At 44.2% G+C, this 14,384-nt stretch overlaps 1 protein-coding gene across 2 annotated transcripts; it reads left to right on the top strand.

Annotated features, from left to right (window-relative positions):
* Nucleotides 1-562: 562 nt before the first annotated feature.
* Nucleotides 563-11,510, top strand: MINAR1 (membrane integral NOTCH2 associated receptor 1). Of its 2 annotated transcripts, XM_030228634.2 has the most exons (3): nt 563-2,906; nt 4,355-4,609; nt 8,120-11,510. In XM_030228634.2, exons 1-3 carry the CDS (start codon nt 597-599, stop codon nt 8,315-8,317), a joined length of 2,763 nt encoding a protein of 920 aa, XP_030084494.1. In that variant the 5' UTR covers nt 563-596; the 3' UTR covers nt 8,318-11,510. The 2 variants fall into 2 exon arrangements, with proteins under 2 accessions (XP_030084494.1, XP_050834630.1); XM_050978673.1 differs by lacking the exon at nt 8,120-11,510 and having other exon boundaries at nt 4,315-4,508.
* The last annotated feature ends 2,874 nt before the right edge of the window (nt 11,511-14,384 follow it).

Consider the following 14,384-nt stretch of genomic DNA (forward strand, 5'->3'; position numbering starts at 1 on the left):
AGTATCCAAAGGAGATAATTCAGAGCAGAGGAGAAAATAATGGATTAAAGTAAGCAAGATGGCAATTATGCTCTCAGATAATTTCTAAAAACATGTCAGAAGTTTATTGACAGAAAATCTTCTTCAGAGCGGTTTGTGTTCAAATATGAAAACATGTCATGGTGCAGTAGATCAGCCCTGGTTAGGCTAGGACTGAAATTATTGCAGACAATTTGGTGCTTAAACTGTGCTTTGAACCTCTCATAAGCTGGTAAGAAATTCTGTGCTAAATTTCTGTGCAGGCTATTGTCTATCTGCCATTAATTCAGCCTCTCCAAAGCTTCTTCTGTTTATTCACTTGGTTGCTTTAGTAGATGTTGGCATAAAGGAGCCTCCTTGGATAAAACCCTGATTCCATTTAAGTATTGATTTATTGGATGCTGGGGTTGCAGCCTGAAGTTCAGAACATGAGGATGGGTTATAAAAGGGAGTCAGGCCCCATCTCTGGCTGACTTGCAAGGCCCTGGGTATTACCCGTGGGTGACTTACAATCTTTTTTGTGTTGCTGTAGAAGTGGAACGTGATTTCCAGGCTAAACTGCAAAATACGCTTCAGCCATGGAGTCCAGCCAGGAATCCTCACTCTTCCTGGTGAAGATATTGGAGGAGCTAGACACAAAGCAGAATACTGTTTCTTACCAGGATCTCTGCAAGTCCCTCTGTGCAAGGTTTGATTTATCCCAGTTGGCCAAGCTCAGAAGTGTGCTATTTTACACTGCTTGCCTGGATCCTAATTTCCCAGCGACTTTGTTCAAAGACAAAATGAGATGCACTGTAAACAATCAGCAATCAAAGAAAATCATGGTTGCAGCAGATATAGTAACAATATTCAACCTCATACAAATGAATGGGGGAGTGGCCAAGGAGAAGCTTCCAGTTGCAAGGCACAAAGTGAAGAAGAAGGAGTCCTTTGAGTCCTGCAGGTCTGACACAGAGATCTGCAATGTGGCAGACTGTGTGCCTGACTGCGTGCCCAACTGTGAGCTCAACGACCAGGACTTTAACCGGGGCTTTCCAGTCAGAAGGTCTTCGAAATGCAGAAAGATGGACTGCAAAGACTGCCAGCAGTTCGTCCCCTCATCAGAACCCAACTTCTTGCTCGGTGTTAATAAGGACGTGAAGGGCCGGGCTGCTTCTCTGGACAGGCTGCAGGCACTGGCGTCCTACTCCATCGCCACATCCCCACCATGTGAGATGCAGAGTACCTACTTCCCCATGAACATTGAAAATGAATCTATTTCAGACCAGGATTCTTTGCCCATAAGTGCAGGCTTAAAAGAAACTTTCATTTCAAATGACGAGCCGTTCATGATGCAGTCGTGTGTCCAGAAGAGAAATATATTCAAAGAAGATTTTCATAATCTGATTACAATATCTCCTAACTTAATACCATCCAACAAAACACCAGAAGATGGACACAGAGAGCCTCAGAACAGGAAAGAAAGCTCTAAGCAGACTTTCTTCAACCATAGCTTTGAAATGCCATACAGCAGCCAGTACTTGAATCCAATTTATTCTCCTATACCGGACAAAAGGCGAGTGAAGCATGAAAGTTTAGATGATCTTCAAGCTTCAACGTATTTTGGCCCAACTACTGTTCTTGGACCACAGGAAACCAAAAAGTGGACTGGAAAGCCAACCAAACAAACTGCTTGGCCAGCTAAAAGCTGGAGTTTAAATACTGAGGAGGTCCCTGACTTTGAACGCTCATTTTTTAATAGGAAGCAGTCTGAAGAGAAGCCTCGATACCAGAGTTCGAGCAACCCATCTCCAAACTTTCCTTCAGTTGACAGGCATCAGTCCTACCTAAATGCAAAAGATCAGCAACCAATTATGCAGGCAAACTATGCCGTGAAACCCAACGGGCATAAACCTAAGGAAATTCCTTCCATTCTAGATGTGGAGAAACACGAGCCAGTCAAAAAGTTTAAGGATAAAAGCATTAACTGTACTTCTGTGCAGATCTTAAGCATTGACAGGACCATGAGTGTTGGGACACAGACGGAGCAGCAGGTTCTGGAGCACAAGAAATGCAAGGATTTGTGTGCAGCAGGCCAAGCCAAGTACGGCGAGCGGCATTCTCTGAAGCAGTCGGATGACGACTCTGAAATCGTGAGCGATGACATCAGTGACATTTTCAGGTTCCTGGATGACATGAGCATCAGCGGGTCCACGGGAGTGATGCAGTCCTCTTGCTACAACAGCACTGGTTCCTTGTCTCAGGTGCATAAATCAGACTGTGAGAGCTCACCTGAGCACAATTTGACTAAGATCTCCAATGGGAGTGCCTGTAACAAACTGGATAAAGTGGTCAGGACAGATGTCAGTAACACAGATGATGAACTGAAAACGAGTGTCTGCAAATTAGTCTTGAGGATCGGTGAAATAGAGAAGAAACTGGAATCTCTCTCAGGTGTCCGAGAAGAAATCTCTCAAGTCCTGGGAAAATTAAGCAAGCTGGATCAAAAAATCCAGCAGCCAGAGAAGGTCAGTGTGCAAATAGATCTCAACTCTTTGACAAGCGATGCCGCCTCAGATGAGAGCAACTCCCCGCAGATATTTCAGTGCCACAATACTCCTCACGGAGGCAAACTGGAGAATAATCCAGAATGGTGCTGTTCAGATGCCAGTGGAAGTAATAGTGAGAGTCTTCGTGTAAAAGCCTTAAAAAAAAGTTTGTTTACTAGGAGATCATCAAGATCACTAACAGAAGAAAACAGTGCAACCGAATCCAAAATAGCAAGTATTTCAAACTCTCCCCGAGACTGGAGAGCTATTACTTACACCAACCAAGTTGGCATTACAGAGGAGGAGGTGAAAGAGAGAGATGGAGGAGAAAATAAGGACTGGCACAGGAAATCTAAAGAGGTAATTTCAACTTTAACTCACATAATAAATGCTTAAAAATAATGTGGTTATGAATGCCTTCCATAGTCATCACAAGCCTCGGGGTATGACAATGCTTTGCCTTGCCATGTTATGCCTGCCTTTATTGTTATCATAATTGAGTGATTTTGTACCTGTAGGTTCTTGCTTGGCAGCTGCAAAATGGCCAAGTTTCTTCTCAAAAGCTTTGCTTTTTTGCAAAGAAAGGGGGGTAATGCGGGTGACATCTTGGGAAGGTGGTTGTATTCTTCGTCATCTGCAGCAATATAAGGAGGCCTGGTAATTACCTTGGTGGAAAGGGTGTGGGGAAAATTGAAACTGTCTAGTGATTGTTTTAGAAGGGATATTTTGAAATTGAATTGTGATGACTTTTATCAGAGAAGTATGTACATATTTAAAAGCCAACAAAATAGATTCATGGATTCAAATTCCTCAAGGAAAAAACCCTTGTTTTTGTGCTGTGAGATGCTCATTGTAGTTATGTTCTCTCTATCTGACTTTCATGGTCATTTATTTAAATGAGTCTTGAGCCTCCTGTTATGGAACTGCAGCATAGCTCTGCTCTTGGTTTGGCTGGGTAGAAAAACCCTGCCCATCCTCCCAGCAGCTTCCCCGTGCCCCCTTCACTGACCCCATGGATGTTCTGGCTGCCCCTGTGCAGGCTCTGGGTGCTCTGTGAAACTGCAGGGGTGGGTGCTTGTTCCTGTTTGGGGAGGGGGTCCTGCAGCCCCTCGTCAGCTGTGACCACACAACAGGCTTGCTGTGCCTTCTACAGTGGGGTGTGAGGGCAGAGAAGGGTTGAGAGCAGAGGAAGAGGTTTGGTGGAAAGAAGTGCATTTGGGTGGACAGGAAACCACACACCGTGGGTTATTGCTAGACTGCAGAGGGGAGGGAGGCCATCCTTAGTCAGCCCAAACCTTGGCTTTTGTGTACATTGCTTAGGATGACAGGCTGATTTTGAGAGTCCCTCCCAGACTCCTTCAGTGGCTTGTGGCTGACACTGGATGTTTTCACAGATGCTGCAGTGTCAGGTGGGGGCATCCCTGAAGAATAATTCACGTTAGGATTTGATCTGGAAACAGGAACCTGGAAGCCTGCTTGTGTCTCTCAGCTTTTACAGATCGGCTTCTCTGGATGTCAGGGCCAGTTTCAGAATATTTTTTTGATCTCTGAACAGCACAAACCCTAAATTTCTTCTGCTGCATCAGCATTGTGTTCATGTTGGAGTTGTGTCTGTAAAATACCTCAATACCTCTTTGGTATGTTTGTGAGGAGAAGGTGGGCAAATGGATGAAGGTCGTCCAAACCCTTTATCCTAGCTGGTCTATTTTTTATCATATGGTTCTTCTGAAAGGAATATCTCTGTCTCTTGTGTTTAACTCCCTCATAGTCTTGTTTTTTCTCTCAAATTCTTTTGAACCCTATTGCAGGCAGACAGGCAATATGAAATCCCACAGCCACATAGACTCTCTAAACAGCCAAAAGACGCTTTCTTGATTGAACAAGTCTTTAGTCCTCATCCCTACCCTGCATCACTCAAGTCACACATGAAAAGCAACCCTCTCTACACAGACATGAGGTTGACAGAGCTGGCTGAAGTGAAACGTGCCCAGCCATCATGGACCATAGAGGAATACACGAGGAATTCGGGGGATAAAGGCAAGATTGCAGCCTTGGATCTACAAGTGAGTCTCATTTGTTTAATTTGAATGGTTTGATTGCAAATGGATGTGGCCAGAATATGCATTTAAGAAGGGATTTGGATAGCTCAGGAAAGAGCTGTGGATTGTTGAGCCTCTAATCTTGCTGATCCCTATCCATCCTGGCCAGGGACGATGAAGAATGTGAATGTTTTGTTTCTGAATGGTGATCCTTGACAGGCTGATGCTCCCAGCTTATTCTGCAATGGAGAGACATCTTCTAAGCCATCATGGCTTTAGTAGCTCTAAAGAAGAGTTGGGGAATAAGGGAGTGCAGAGGTGAGCTGGTTCCTAACTGCAGCAAGGCAGAGTGGTGCAGGAGCTGGGACTGCTGCCTTTTCCTCTGTCTCTGAATTATTCACAGGGAATTGCAATGTTAGGTGTTTGGTTTTTTTTTTTTTTTTCTTTTTACTAGGAACACAAGACATCAAATACTTGTAGAAGATGTTCAATACCATGACTGGTTTTGAACCACGTCACTGGAAGCTTTGAAGTGGCTGTTGGAAACCAGCCAGGCAACTAATGCTGTGTCTAGTTTGCATTCTGGTTCAGCTTGGAAGTGTGCAGGCTCTTGTGCAACAAGCAGAGGAGACACATTCAGATTTTACATTAAGGTTTTCCCAACACAAAATCACAAACCTGACATAAAGTGAGCACCCACACTGGATACCCTGTGTAGTCTGATAAACACAACAAATCTTTTAGGAAGGAAGATATCTGAGCAGAGGTTTAAAGAGGAGACCTGAAGGATGGCATCCAAAATGCATAAAGACCAAAGAAATGTTGCATTTTTTGGTCTCGAAACCCAAAATGTGTCACACAATGAAATGCACACTGATGTGCAAATAACTGTGCATCCTTTATATGCACTTTTTCAGTAGAATGTAGGACCAGTGGGTGGTGCTGACCTCAGGCATTTTGGTTCTGTGGGCAGCAGTCTGGGAGGTGCAGCTGAGCTCCAGGAGAGAGTCTGCTTGTCTCCATAGCTTGTCTGCCAGGGGAAGCAGCGTGGAAGAGTCTGAGACTTTGCTGCTCCCTGCCAGCCCTCAATGGCTCAGTGCTGAGGTACCTAAGCCAGCTCCAAACCCATCAGACTAATCCCTAGGAAAGCATTGGGATGCTGTGCCTCAGGACCCCGAGCTGGCTGATTTGGATTTGAAACCATCACCCACACAGTGCTGTAGTGCAACTGGCTTGAGTGTTTGCGCAGGAATTTGTGCACAGCAAATTCCTTGCTTGGCTCATGCAAACTTCCCTGTCCTCACCAGCCCCTGCTCCTTGCTGTGGCTAAAGTGCACTCAGAGAGAAGCCAAGCAGCACAGGGAGCAGGCTGCATCTTGCCTCAGCTCCCTGCTGTTTTTGGGTCTTAAAAGCTTTAGAGGGCTTACTAAATTCCTAACCCTGGCATTGCAGGCTGTGTGCTAGAGTAGGAATGGGCTGGAAGAGGTTCCTCTGCAGCAGGCAGTCACAAAGCATCACTTACCTGCTGTGTGAGGCAATAAGGGAGGTGATATTTGGAAGCAAAGCCCCTCTGGGAGAAGTGTTCTCCATCTGCTCCTCGTTGGGCTGTTTTGTTCTCTGTAAGCAGCTCTGCATGACTGTGAGCAAACCAGAGAAATCGGCTTATTGCCATCATTTATCTTTAGGATAAAGGTGATAGAAGTTTACTGGTTTGATTCTCTCCCTCCAAAAAGATTGTCAGAATTGCATCCACCCTGCAAAGCCCATGTCTAGACTTTATAATGGAGCTTACTGACAAACTTAAAAAATAGACACAGACTGATGAGTGGGTTTTTTTTTTCCCAGTGATTAAGTTTATTAGAACTGAAAGTAAATACATTATGCCTTAATGAACATTCCTACATCTGGCAATGAAATGGGAAAGGAAGCTGATTAACAGTAATGGGCCTTTTAAATAATGCATCTTCCTTCTGAAGTAGTTAAAAGGTCAATGCCAAGGCAGATGGGTCCAAAACTGCAATTTCCTTGAAGCATACTATGCCTATCTTTGGGGGTTTTCTGCCTTTGTTTACTTAAAATTTCTCCTGGAGCCTGACAAGTCTGCTGGGTCTTCCTCCAAAAAAAGAAATTGCAAAACTAGTCAGGCCCAAAGCTTGTCCCAGGTGTGGGCTCTGTGTGAGATTCATTGCTTTGCTTTGTGTATGATGATCCACTGGGATCAAACAGTATCAGGCTATTTTCTGATGCCTTTAGAGATGAGATTGCTGCCTTTTTTCACAAGGCTGAAACAGGTCATTCAAAGCCCTAAAGACACAATCACAGGTGCCTCTATTTCAGCATCCTAACACTATCACAGAGGTGTCCATGAAGTGATCATAAAACCATTGCTCAATTTTCATTGTTTATATCTGAGATAGCCATAGACTTGCTTCTTTTAGTAGTTCTTTATGTAAAACAAATGCTGCTATCAGGAAAAGCAAAGTTTCAGCCAGTAGCTTGTGGCCACAAAATCTGAATTAGTCAATTAAAGGCTAAAGGATTAGTCAAATCCTTCTCAAGTCAGCTGGAGTTTCTTTGCAGAGTCCAACAAGCTTTGGATCAGAACTGTGACAAGAACAGAAATGGTGTGTGTTAGGGTATTCTCACTGTAATATTTTTATATGGAATATTTTTCATTTTTTTTAAAGAAATGGGCTTTTGGAGCCTCAGATAAAGGAGACAGCTCTGGGGAAATGCTGTCATTTTTCAAAATGTTCTTTTTGCTTTACTCCTTTCTGCTGATAAGTTCAATATAATGTGTAGACTTTTGGTTTCCCCAGTTTTCCCCTTATTTTCCTCTAAAACAGAGGTTAAAGGGGGGAAAAAAACAAGCAAGGTTGAAATGGAAAGCTTTAAGAGCTCATAAATACTTAGGAACAAAAAGCTGTAAGACATAAAAAATAAGTAATTCAGATGGAAATACTGATGAAGTTCTGCAGGTTGCCTGTGTCCCCAGGCAATGCCATTCCAGAGGAGGGTCTGTAAATTGCCCCTGCAGCAGGGCTGGCTGCTGGATGGGGCTGGGTTATCATGCCCTGCAAGCAAATCATGGTGACAAAATTAGGGTTAGCTTTATAAAATGTAGTGCATGAGGAGCATAAATTAAGAACCTTTCCCATCAGCTGAGCTTTAATAATTTAAAAATTATTAACAGTAACAGGCCGGCACTTGCTGACACCTCTGCTGTCGAGCAGATTAAAGAGATTTTATTTAAATGCCATCCAAAATGACAAAGTTTCCGGAAAATCAGAGGTGCATGAGGGATTTTGCAGCAGAATCTTACTGTTGCAGGAGTCTATTTTTTGCAGTATTTTTTTGCCACTTTCATCAGCTTTATGGAATTGGGACCAGGAGATGAAGGGGTGTGAGAAGTGGCAATAACCCAGTTTATCCTGACAGCAGATCCGGGTGCAGTTGGATACATCTGCTTTGTTCACTTTTATTTATTAATGGCAGACCCCAGGCAATTAACAACAGTTTCCTTTTAATTTTTAGACTCAAGAATCTTTAAACCCAAACAACTTAGAGTACTGGATGGAAGACATTTACACTCCTGGCTACGATTCCTTGCTGAAACGGAAAGAAGCCGAGTTCAGGAGGGCAAAGGTTTGCAAGATCGCTGCCCTGATCGCAGCGGCCGCTTGCACGGTTATCCTGGTCATTGTGGTGCCCATCTGCACCATGAAATCCTGAGCCTGGGCACACCCCTGTGACCCCCAGCCACCTGTGTCTCGGACAGCTCACGCTGTGTGTCCAATGGCTGCTGGCAAAACTGGGAGGAGTTCGCTAAGGGACGATGTTCTGAGGATATCCCGGTGGAGAATGGAGGCAGAACGCAGAACAGCCAGACAAACATTTTTGGAAAAGTCCAATTTTAAATAACAGACTGTGTGGTGGAGTTAATGGGAACTCGGTTCGATTTTTATGCATTTTTAGAAGTGCAATATTTTTTTTCCTAAAGGAATGATATAACGTTTTACAGAATCAGAGACTGATGAGAATCCAGGCAAGAGAGGAAAGCTGTCTGAGCTATGTTGCATTTAAAGGAGGTGTGGGTACATGGAGGTAGCACTGTATAGAAGGGAATGTTCTATATGCATTACATTGAGGAGCTAGGGAAGTCTTAACAGCTCTCTCCAATCTGAATGTATTGTATTTATTTTATAGTATTTATGTATTTCATGATCATTTGTTCGAAAGCAGACTGTGTAGCTGTGAACAGAGTTCATTCCTACGTTCAGATTAAAAAGGGCTCTTTGTATTTGGTCTTGCCCTAAGACCCACTCTATCATCACTGAGTACTTAGTTAAGTGCAATGTGCTGCAGACCAAAAAGATTATGTTTTAAAGCAATCACAAGGGGTTTTAGTTACTTCTGTTGAATAACATTTGCATAGAGCTGGCAAACTTGCCTTGCCAAAAGGGTATTCTTTACCTCTGCAGACAGTGAAATTGTCTCAATTTCACTCCTGCCAGCAAGCAAAGCTAGCAAATCAAAGCAACACTCTGTTAAAGTTCTTGGAAATGTGATCTGAACAGTTACAAGTTTTTTTTCCCACAAAGTCTTTGTGCCTTTTTTTAGACTCTAGGTTAAATAGAACTGTTTAATTTTTTGCTATTTTAAGCCCGTAACATAAATCACAGCATAATGGGTACTAATGGAGGTCCTTTTCCTGCAAGCCTTCTATACAGTTCTGGGTGCTCCTCAAGCAGCAGGGCTGGTGGTTACTGAGCACTTACATTAAGGGCACAATTTCTCAGCACTGGTGGAAACTTGCTGCTGGTGCAATGCATTCAGCGCAGGGAGATCCTTTGCTTCCCTCTTGCTAATGTACTTAAGAATGTTGGTTGAATCTACTGGACAGCAAGCAGTCTGTATCCCATGGGAAATGTCCATTTGATGCTTTATCCCAAATGCAAATAGCAGGTTCCATGGAATTCTCAAGCTGGGACAGAAATTGCCTGTCATGGTTAGTGAAAGAAAAAAAACCCAGAAAGTATTACTCTTCTGTCAAGTGTAGGAAAAAAGAAAAAAAAAAACAAAAGAAAAAAAAAAGGATTTTCAGGAAATAGTGTGATCTTGCTGGTCCTCCAAGGGGAAGGAGATTCTTTTAGTGAATGCTCTTTATGTAGGGTAATTTTGGTTCCTTCAGAAGCAGCCTCCCTACACAATGACACAGCAGCTAAGAAAGCACTGGATGCTCCTTCCTCTGCCTCTCTGGGATGTGCTGCACTCACTGTTTCTGACTGGTTTAAAAAAAGTATTGAGGGAAGGGTGTGTGGGAGGTGAAGGCTTTGTTGTGACTTTAGATGTGTGTCAGTTCTTTCCTGCAGCTGGAGAGCTGTTTATGTGCTGCTCACGTGCTGTGCTTTATTTAGGGATAGGTGATTCCTGAGACTGTTGATCTATCAGAAAAGTAACTGTAAGCACAGGGTTGGACGTCCCATCAGCAAACAGAGAACAAGAATAGGCCCACAGACAAAACCTGTGCCTGCCTGGCCTGAATCCTGACCCAAATTCTGCAACTTTGGCCCATTCATAATAGTAAGCTAATTCCTCTTTCCTCCCAGATGCTGCAGGATGGAGTCACAGCAGGGAGGGAGCAATTCACACTGTCTATTTTAGGCTGCCTTTGGTTATGGTGTGATTCAGAGCACCTGAGCACAGGAGCTCAGGATCCGAGCATAGTAAATATAGGCAGGTAGAGAAACCTCTGGGGACAATTCAGAGCTGCCAGCAAGATATCTAATATTAGACATGGGAAAAACACTCTGGAGGACACTGCTCTGCAGTTTACCTCGTGCACAATTGAGGTGGATTGTCTGTGTAGAAAAAGCTATTCCTGGTTCCAGGTAATGTCAGGAAGCCCTCTGACACTCCTTGGCTGCTGGAGGGAGCAGTGTGGCCCTGTGGGGGCACAGGGTCAATCCCCCATCTGCAACACCAGCAGTGACAAGACCCTTGGGGGGGGCAGGAGGAGTGGGGACAGACCCCCTGCCCTCTGCAGCCCCTCAGGCACTGCCATGAATGCTCTGGCCCTGCTACCCCCAGCCCCAGATCAGCAGTGCTTTCACCAGGGCATCTCAGTAATGTGATTTTAGAAAATATCAGCCTAAGGGGAGGTAGGAGATGGGTGTGGGAGGTGTTACTGATCACAGGGTTTATCTGTGCAACTCATCCAGCTGGCACCAGGTGAGTCTTTGCATTAGAGATGCCCAAAATCCTGGGAAGGCTTTGCAGGTCATGGAGCTGTGGGTGATGTGAAGCTGGCCCAAGCCAAGCACTCAACATCCCAAACATCCATGCTGCCTCCTAATGTACTGAGGTGCTTTATCCCCTCCTTGCTTTGCACAAGCAGCCAGTGGCACCCACTCCATTGGTCAGTGGTTTCCTTACACACCAGACTGTGGTTTGTCATGGGTTCCCTCCAGGAGCCTGAGGAGAGCAGAGCTTGGCTCCCTGCTCACCTCTGTCAGCCACTGCCCTGCTGTCTCCTCCGCTCCCTGGCTGCCCCTGGCAGCTCCTTGGCACCCCTGGGATGTGCATCCCCAGCCATTCCCAGTGGGATTTGCATCTGGCACAGAGCCCTTCTGAAAACAGGCAAGGAGATGGAGCAATGGGATGCTGCTGCTGGAGGAGAGCAGCCAGGGAAGGAGGAAGCCTGCACAGAGTGTACAAACCAGGTGAAATCCTGACATATTAACCTGCAAGAATATTGTGATCCACCTTGTGAACCAGTTACCAACTAGAATAAACTGTATACCATATGATAGACTTTTGTATTAAAAAAAAAAAAGAAATTAAAGCTATAGGTACATTGTAATCCTTGGTGTGATTGAAAAAGTGTCCTAGATTGTATTACTTAATTAAAATTATGATGAGCATATTGAACTGTTTTTCGTATTTATGCCTTATAAACTTGATATATTACACGATAAAATGAAACTGCAAAAACCATAAGAAAAGATACTCCATTTTGGGGGCAAATTCCATTTTGCTTTTCCTAAAAATAAGAGTGCTGCTTTAAATGAGCTTAATAAATCATGTGTGCAGAAGAGCAAGAGTAGGATATGTCCCCAAATGACTTTTTAGGATTTTTTTTTTAATGGGGCTTTGGTTAATGTACTATGTAATAATTTTATTTTATAATGTTACTGTACAATGTTGCCTTTTGGTTCATTTAAATATAACACCAAATAAACTTGAAAATTACAGTGTCCTAAGTTTTAATGAAACAGTTATAATAATTTATTACTCCATTGCTTTTCCTGTTTTTTTTTTTTCTCCAGGGACATCAAGATAGCCATGGGAGGTGAGTGTCTCAGTGTTAGATAACTAAGCAGCCTATCTAGTTCTTGGCAGAATTGCTAATGGATTTCTAGCTTGTGAAATAATAAGATGGCAGAAGATAATGAAAAATGAGTTTGTTTGGTTTCTTTTAAAAGCTCCTTTGCATCACATTGTTTGGGCTTCTGGAAGATTAGCTCTTGACACTAATCATATTTCATTTTATAGGTTATTTCATGACTGAATTTTGCCATATCAACTGTTTTAACAAGGTCATGACTAATATTTTGGTACCTCTTTAACTTACATGTTTATGCATCCCCTGTCCTTTTATGTCAGTACTATAGACAAGTGTTTATAATCACCTGTGAGCAGGCAGCCAGTTTACTTAGGGTCCCTGGATGAATTTAATTTGCTGCTTGTGAGTTGTTAATTGCAAAATCAGGTTGTCTTAAAATTCCAAGTGTTGAAACAGAGGCAGAGCTGAACCTACCACTGTCAGAGGTTGCAGAGGGCAGCTGAGGAAGAGGACACATAAACAATGGGTGAAGACATGGAGCACAGTGATGTGAGATCCTGACTCCCTCCTCTCTGCTGCACAAACACCTTCAATGCATTGCTTTAGCAGTTTTGGTCAGGATGGGGAATGCTGAGTGCTCTCTGCAGGGCCAGACCAGCAGCTCCCACCTTGGGTGCCCACGTGTTGTGAGTCAGGCTGCAACCCACACAGGTCCCCGTGGAGGGACTGTCAGTCACACTTTGGTGTTGGTTTCAGTTTTGGAGATAGTTTTGCATCCATTTGCACCAATGGTTTATCATGGGTTTGCATCAATTTCCGGTTTTTCTCTTGTACCCATCAAGTCCAGAAGCTTACAAGTAGGAATGCCCTTTTGATTTTTAGATAACAGCAGGAATCCAGGAGCAGGAACATTCATAAAAATGCTAAGTGGGTCCAGGCTCATGCCAAAAAATCCTAAGCACTCTGGCACAGCCTTCCTCAGCCATGAAGCTGCATCTATTGGATATATAGATCTCATCTGGGTCATTGCTGTGCTGGAAGATGGAGCAGCTGCCAGGTTTCTGTCTGCTGGATGGAGCCACTGAGCCTCAAGGTAGAAGAAAACTCCTACACACAAAGTTGTATTGGCAACCAAGGCCCAGCCCCAGGAGCTCAGTGCTGCTTTGAATGTGTCCCAGCAGTCGATTGTCCTGCTTGAATAAATCCTTGGTGTCAGATCGAGCTCTGGTGAAAGGCTCTGGCTGTTGCACAAACAAGTAACAAGCAGGATATTGGATCCCAGGGCCATACATTTCCTTTTGAGGAGCTCTGTGTCTCCACCCATTGCATCTGCAAACAGAAGAAGGGAAAGCAGGCAGTGCCCTGTCTGTAGCAGTGCACTCCTACTGAAAGGAAAGGTCAGTTGTGTTGGTGAGCACTTTGGGAAAAGCCAAGCACCTGGGGAAGTAATTGTGGAGATGAGGTAATTTCTTAAATTTTATTTTTTCCTTGCTGTCTTTTCAGGAAAGGACACTCTATAGTGTAAAGTGCTGCTCTGCTAGTGGTTCACCAGCAAACTTGGCTATTTTGGACAACTTCTGAGACACTGGATAACTTGACATCTTGCAGGCTGTTACCTGAATCTACAACATTCACTTAAATACTGGAACAAAATCTTCAAAAAAGGAAAAACTGGGCTGTCAGCAGCCAAACTCCTCCCATGAGTAAGTTGCCTATGGTTTTATTTATGTTCTTCAATAGAGTACAAGCTATGCAGGAGGGGCATGAAGCTCTTCCAGAAGCAACAGTACATCCACAGCTTCCCAACAGCCAGAGACTGAGATTTTCAAGGCAGACCAGACCATGGCCTTGGATGAGCCTAGCACAAGAAAGCAGCTATGCCTGGACTGTGCATGGTACCACAAGGCACTGCTGGTCCTGGTGGGACAGCAGTGGATGGTGGGGAGGTGTTCACAGCACTTTCTGGGTCAGGGAAGTTTTCCACAAGGCATAGCACAGTGCAGGGTTGAGGAAATGGTGGGTGTCTGGAGACAGGGTTGCTGCTGAGGCTGGAGGCTTTTAGAAATTGAGAGCATTGTGGCAGCAATTACCTGTCCCCAGTCCTGCTCCTCCCTGCCCTCTGCACCCTGGACCTGTGGAATTTGGGATATTTCTCTGAGACACTAAGCAGGTCTCTGGACATACAGTGAAGGCTCAGATCTTGCCCTTCCTCAAAGTTAACCAAATTTCCTCACTAAAAAGAGGGAATTTTCTGCCAGACATTGATGCTTTGGTGTCAGCTAAAGAAAAAATCCTGGGGTCTGTGATCTCCTTGTCCCATTGGGGAGGCTGAGAGCACTAAGGGATCCCTATGTGACCTGGCCCCTCTTCTCATCACCCCCAAAGCATCATGAGGCAGCCCTGGAAATGGCAGGGCTACAAAACAAGTCCCATTTGCTTCCACACTGAGCTTTG

Source organism: Serinus canaria, chromosome 10 (genome assembly GCF_022539315.1).
Source record: "Serinus canaria isolate serCan28SL12 chromosome 10, serCan2020, whole genome shotgun sequence".
Taxonomy (NCBI): domain Eukaryota; kingdom Metazoa; phylum Chordata; class Aves; order Passeriformes; family Fringillidae; genus Serinus; species Serinus canaria.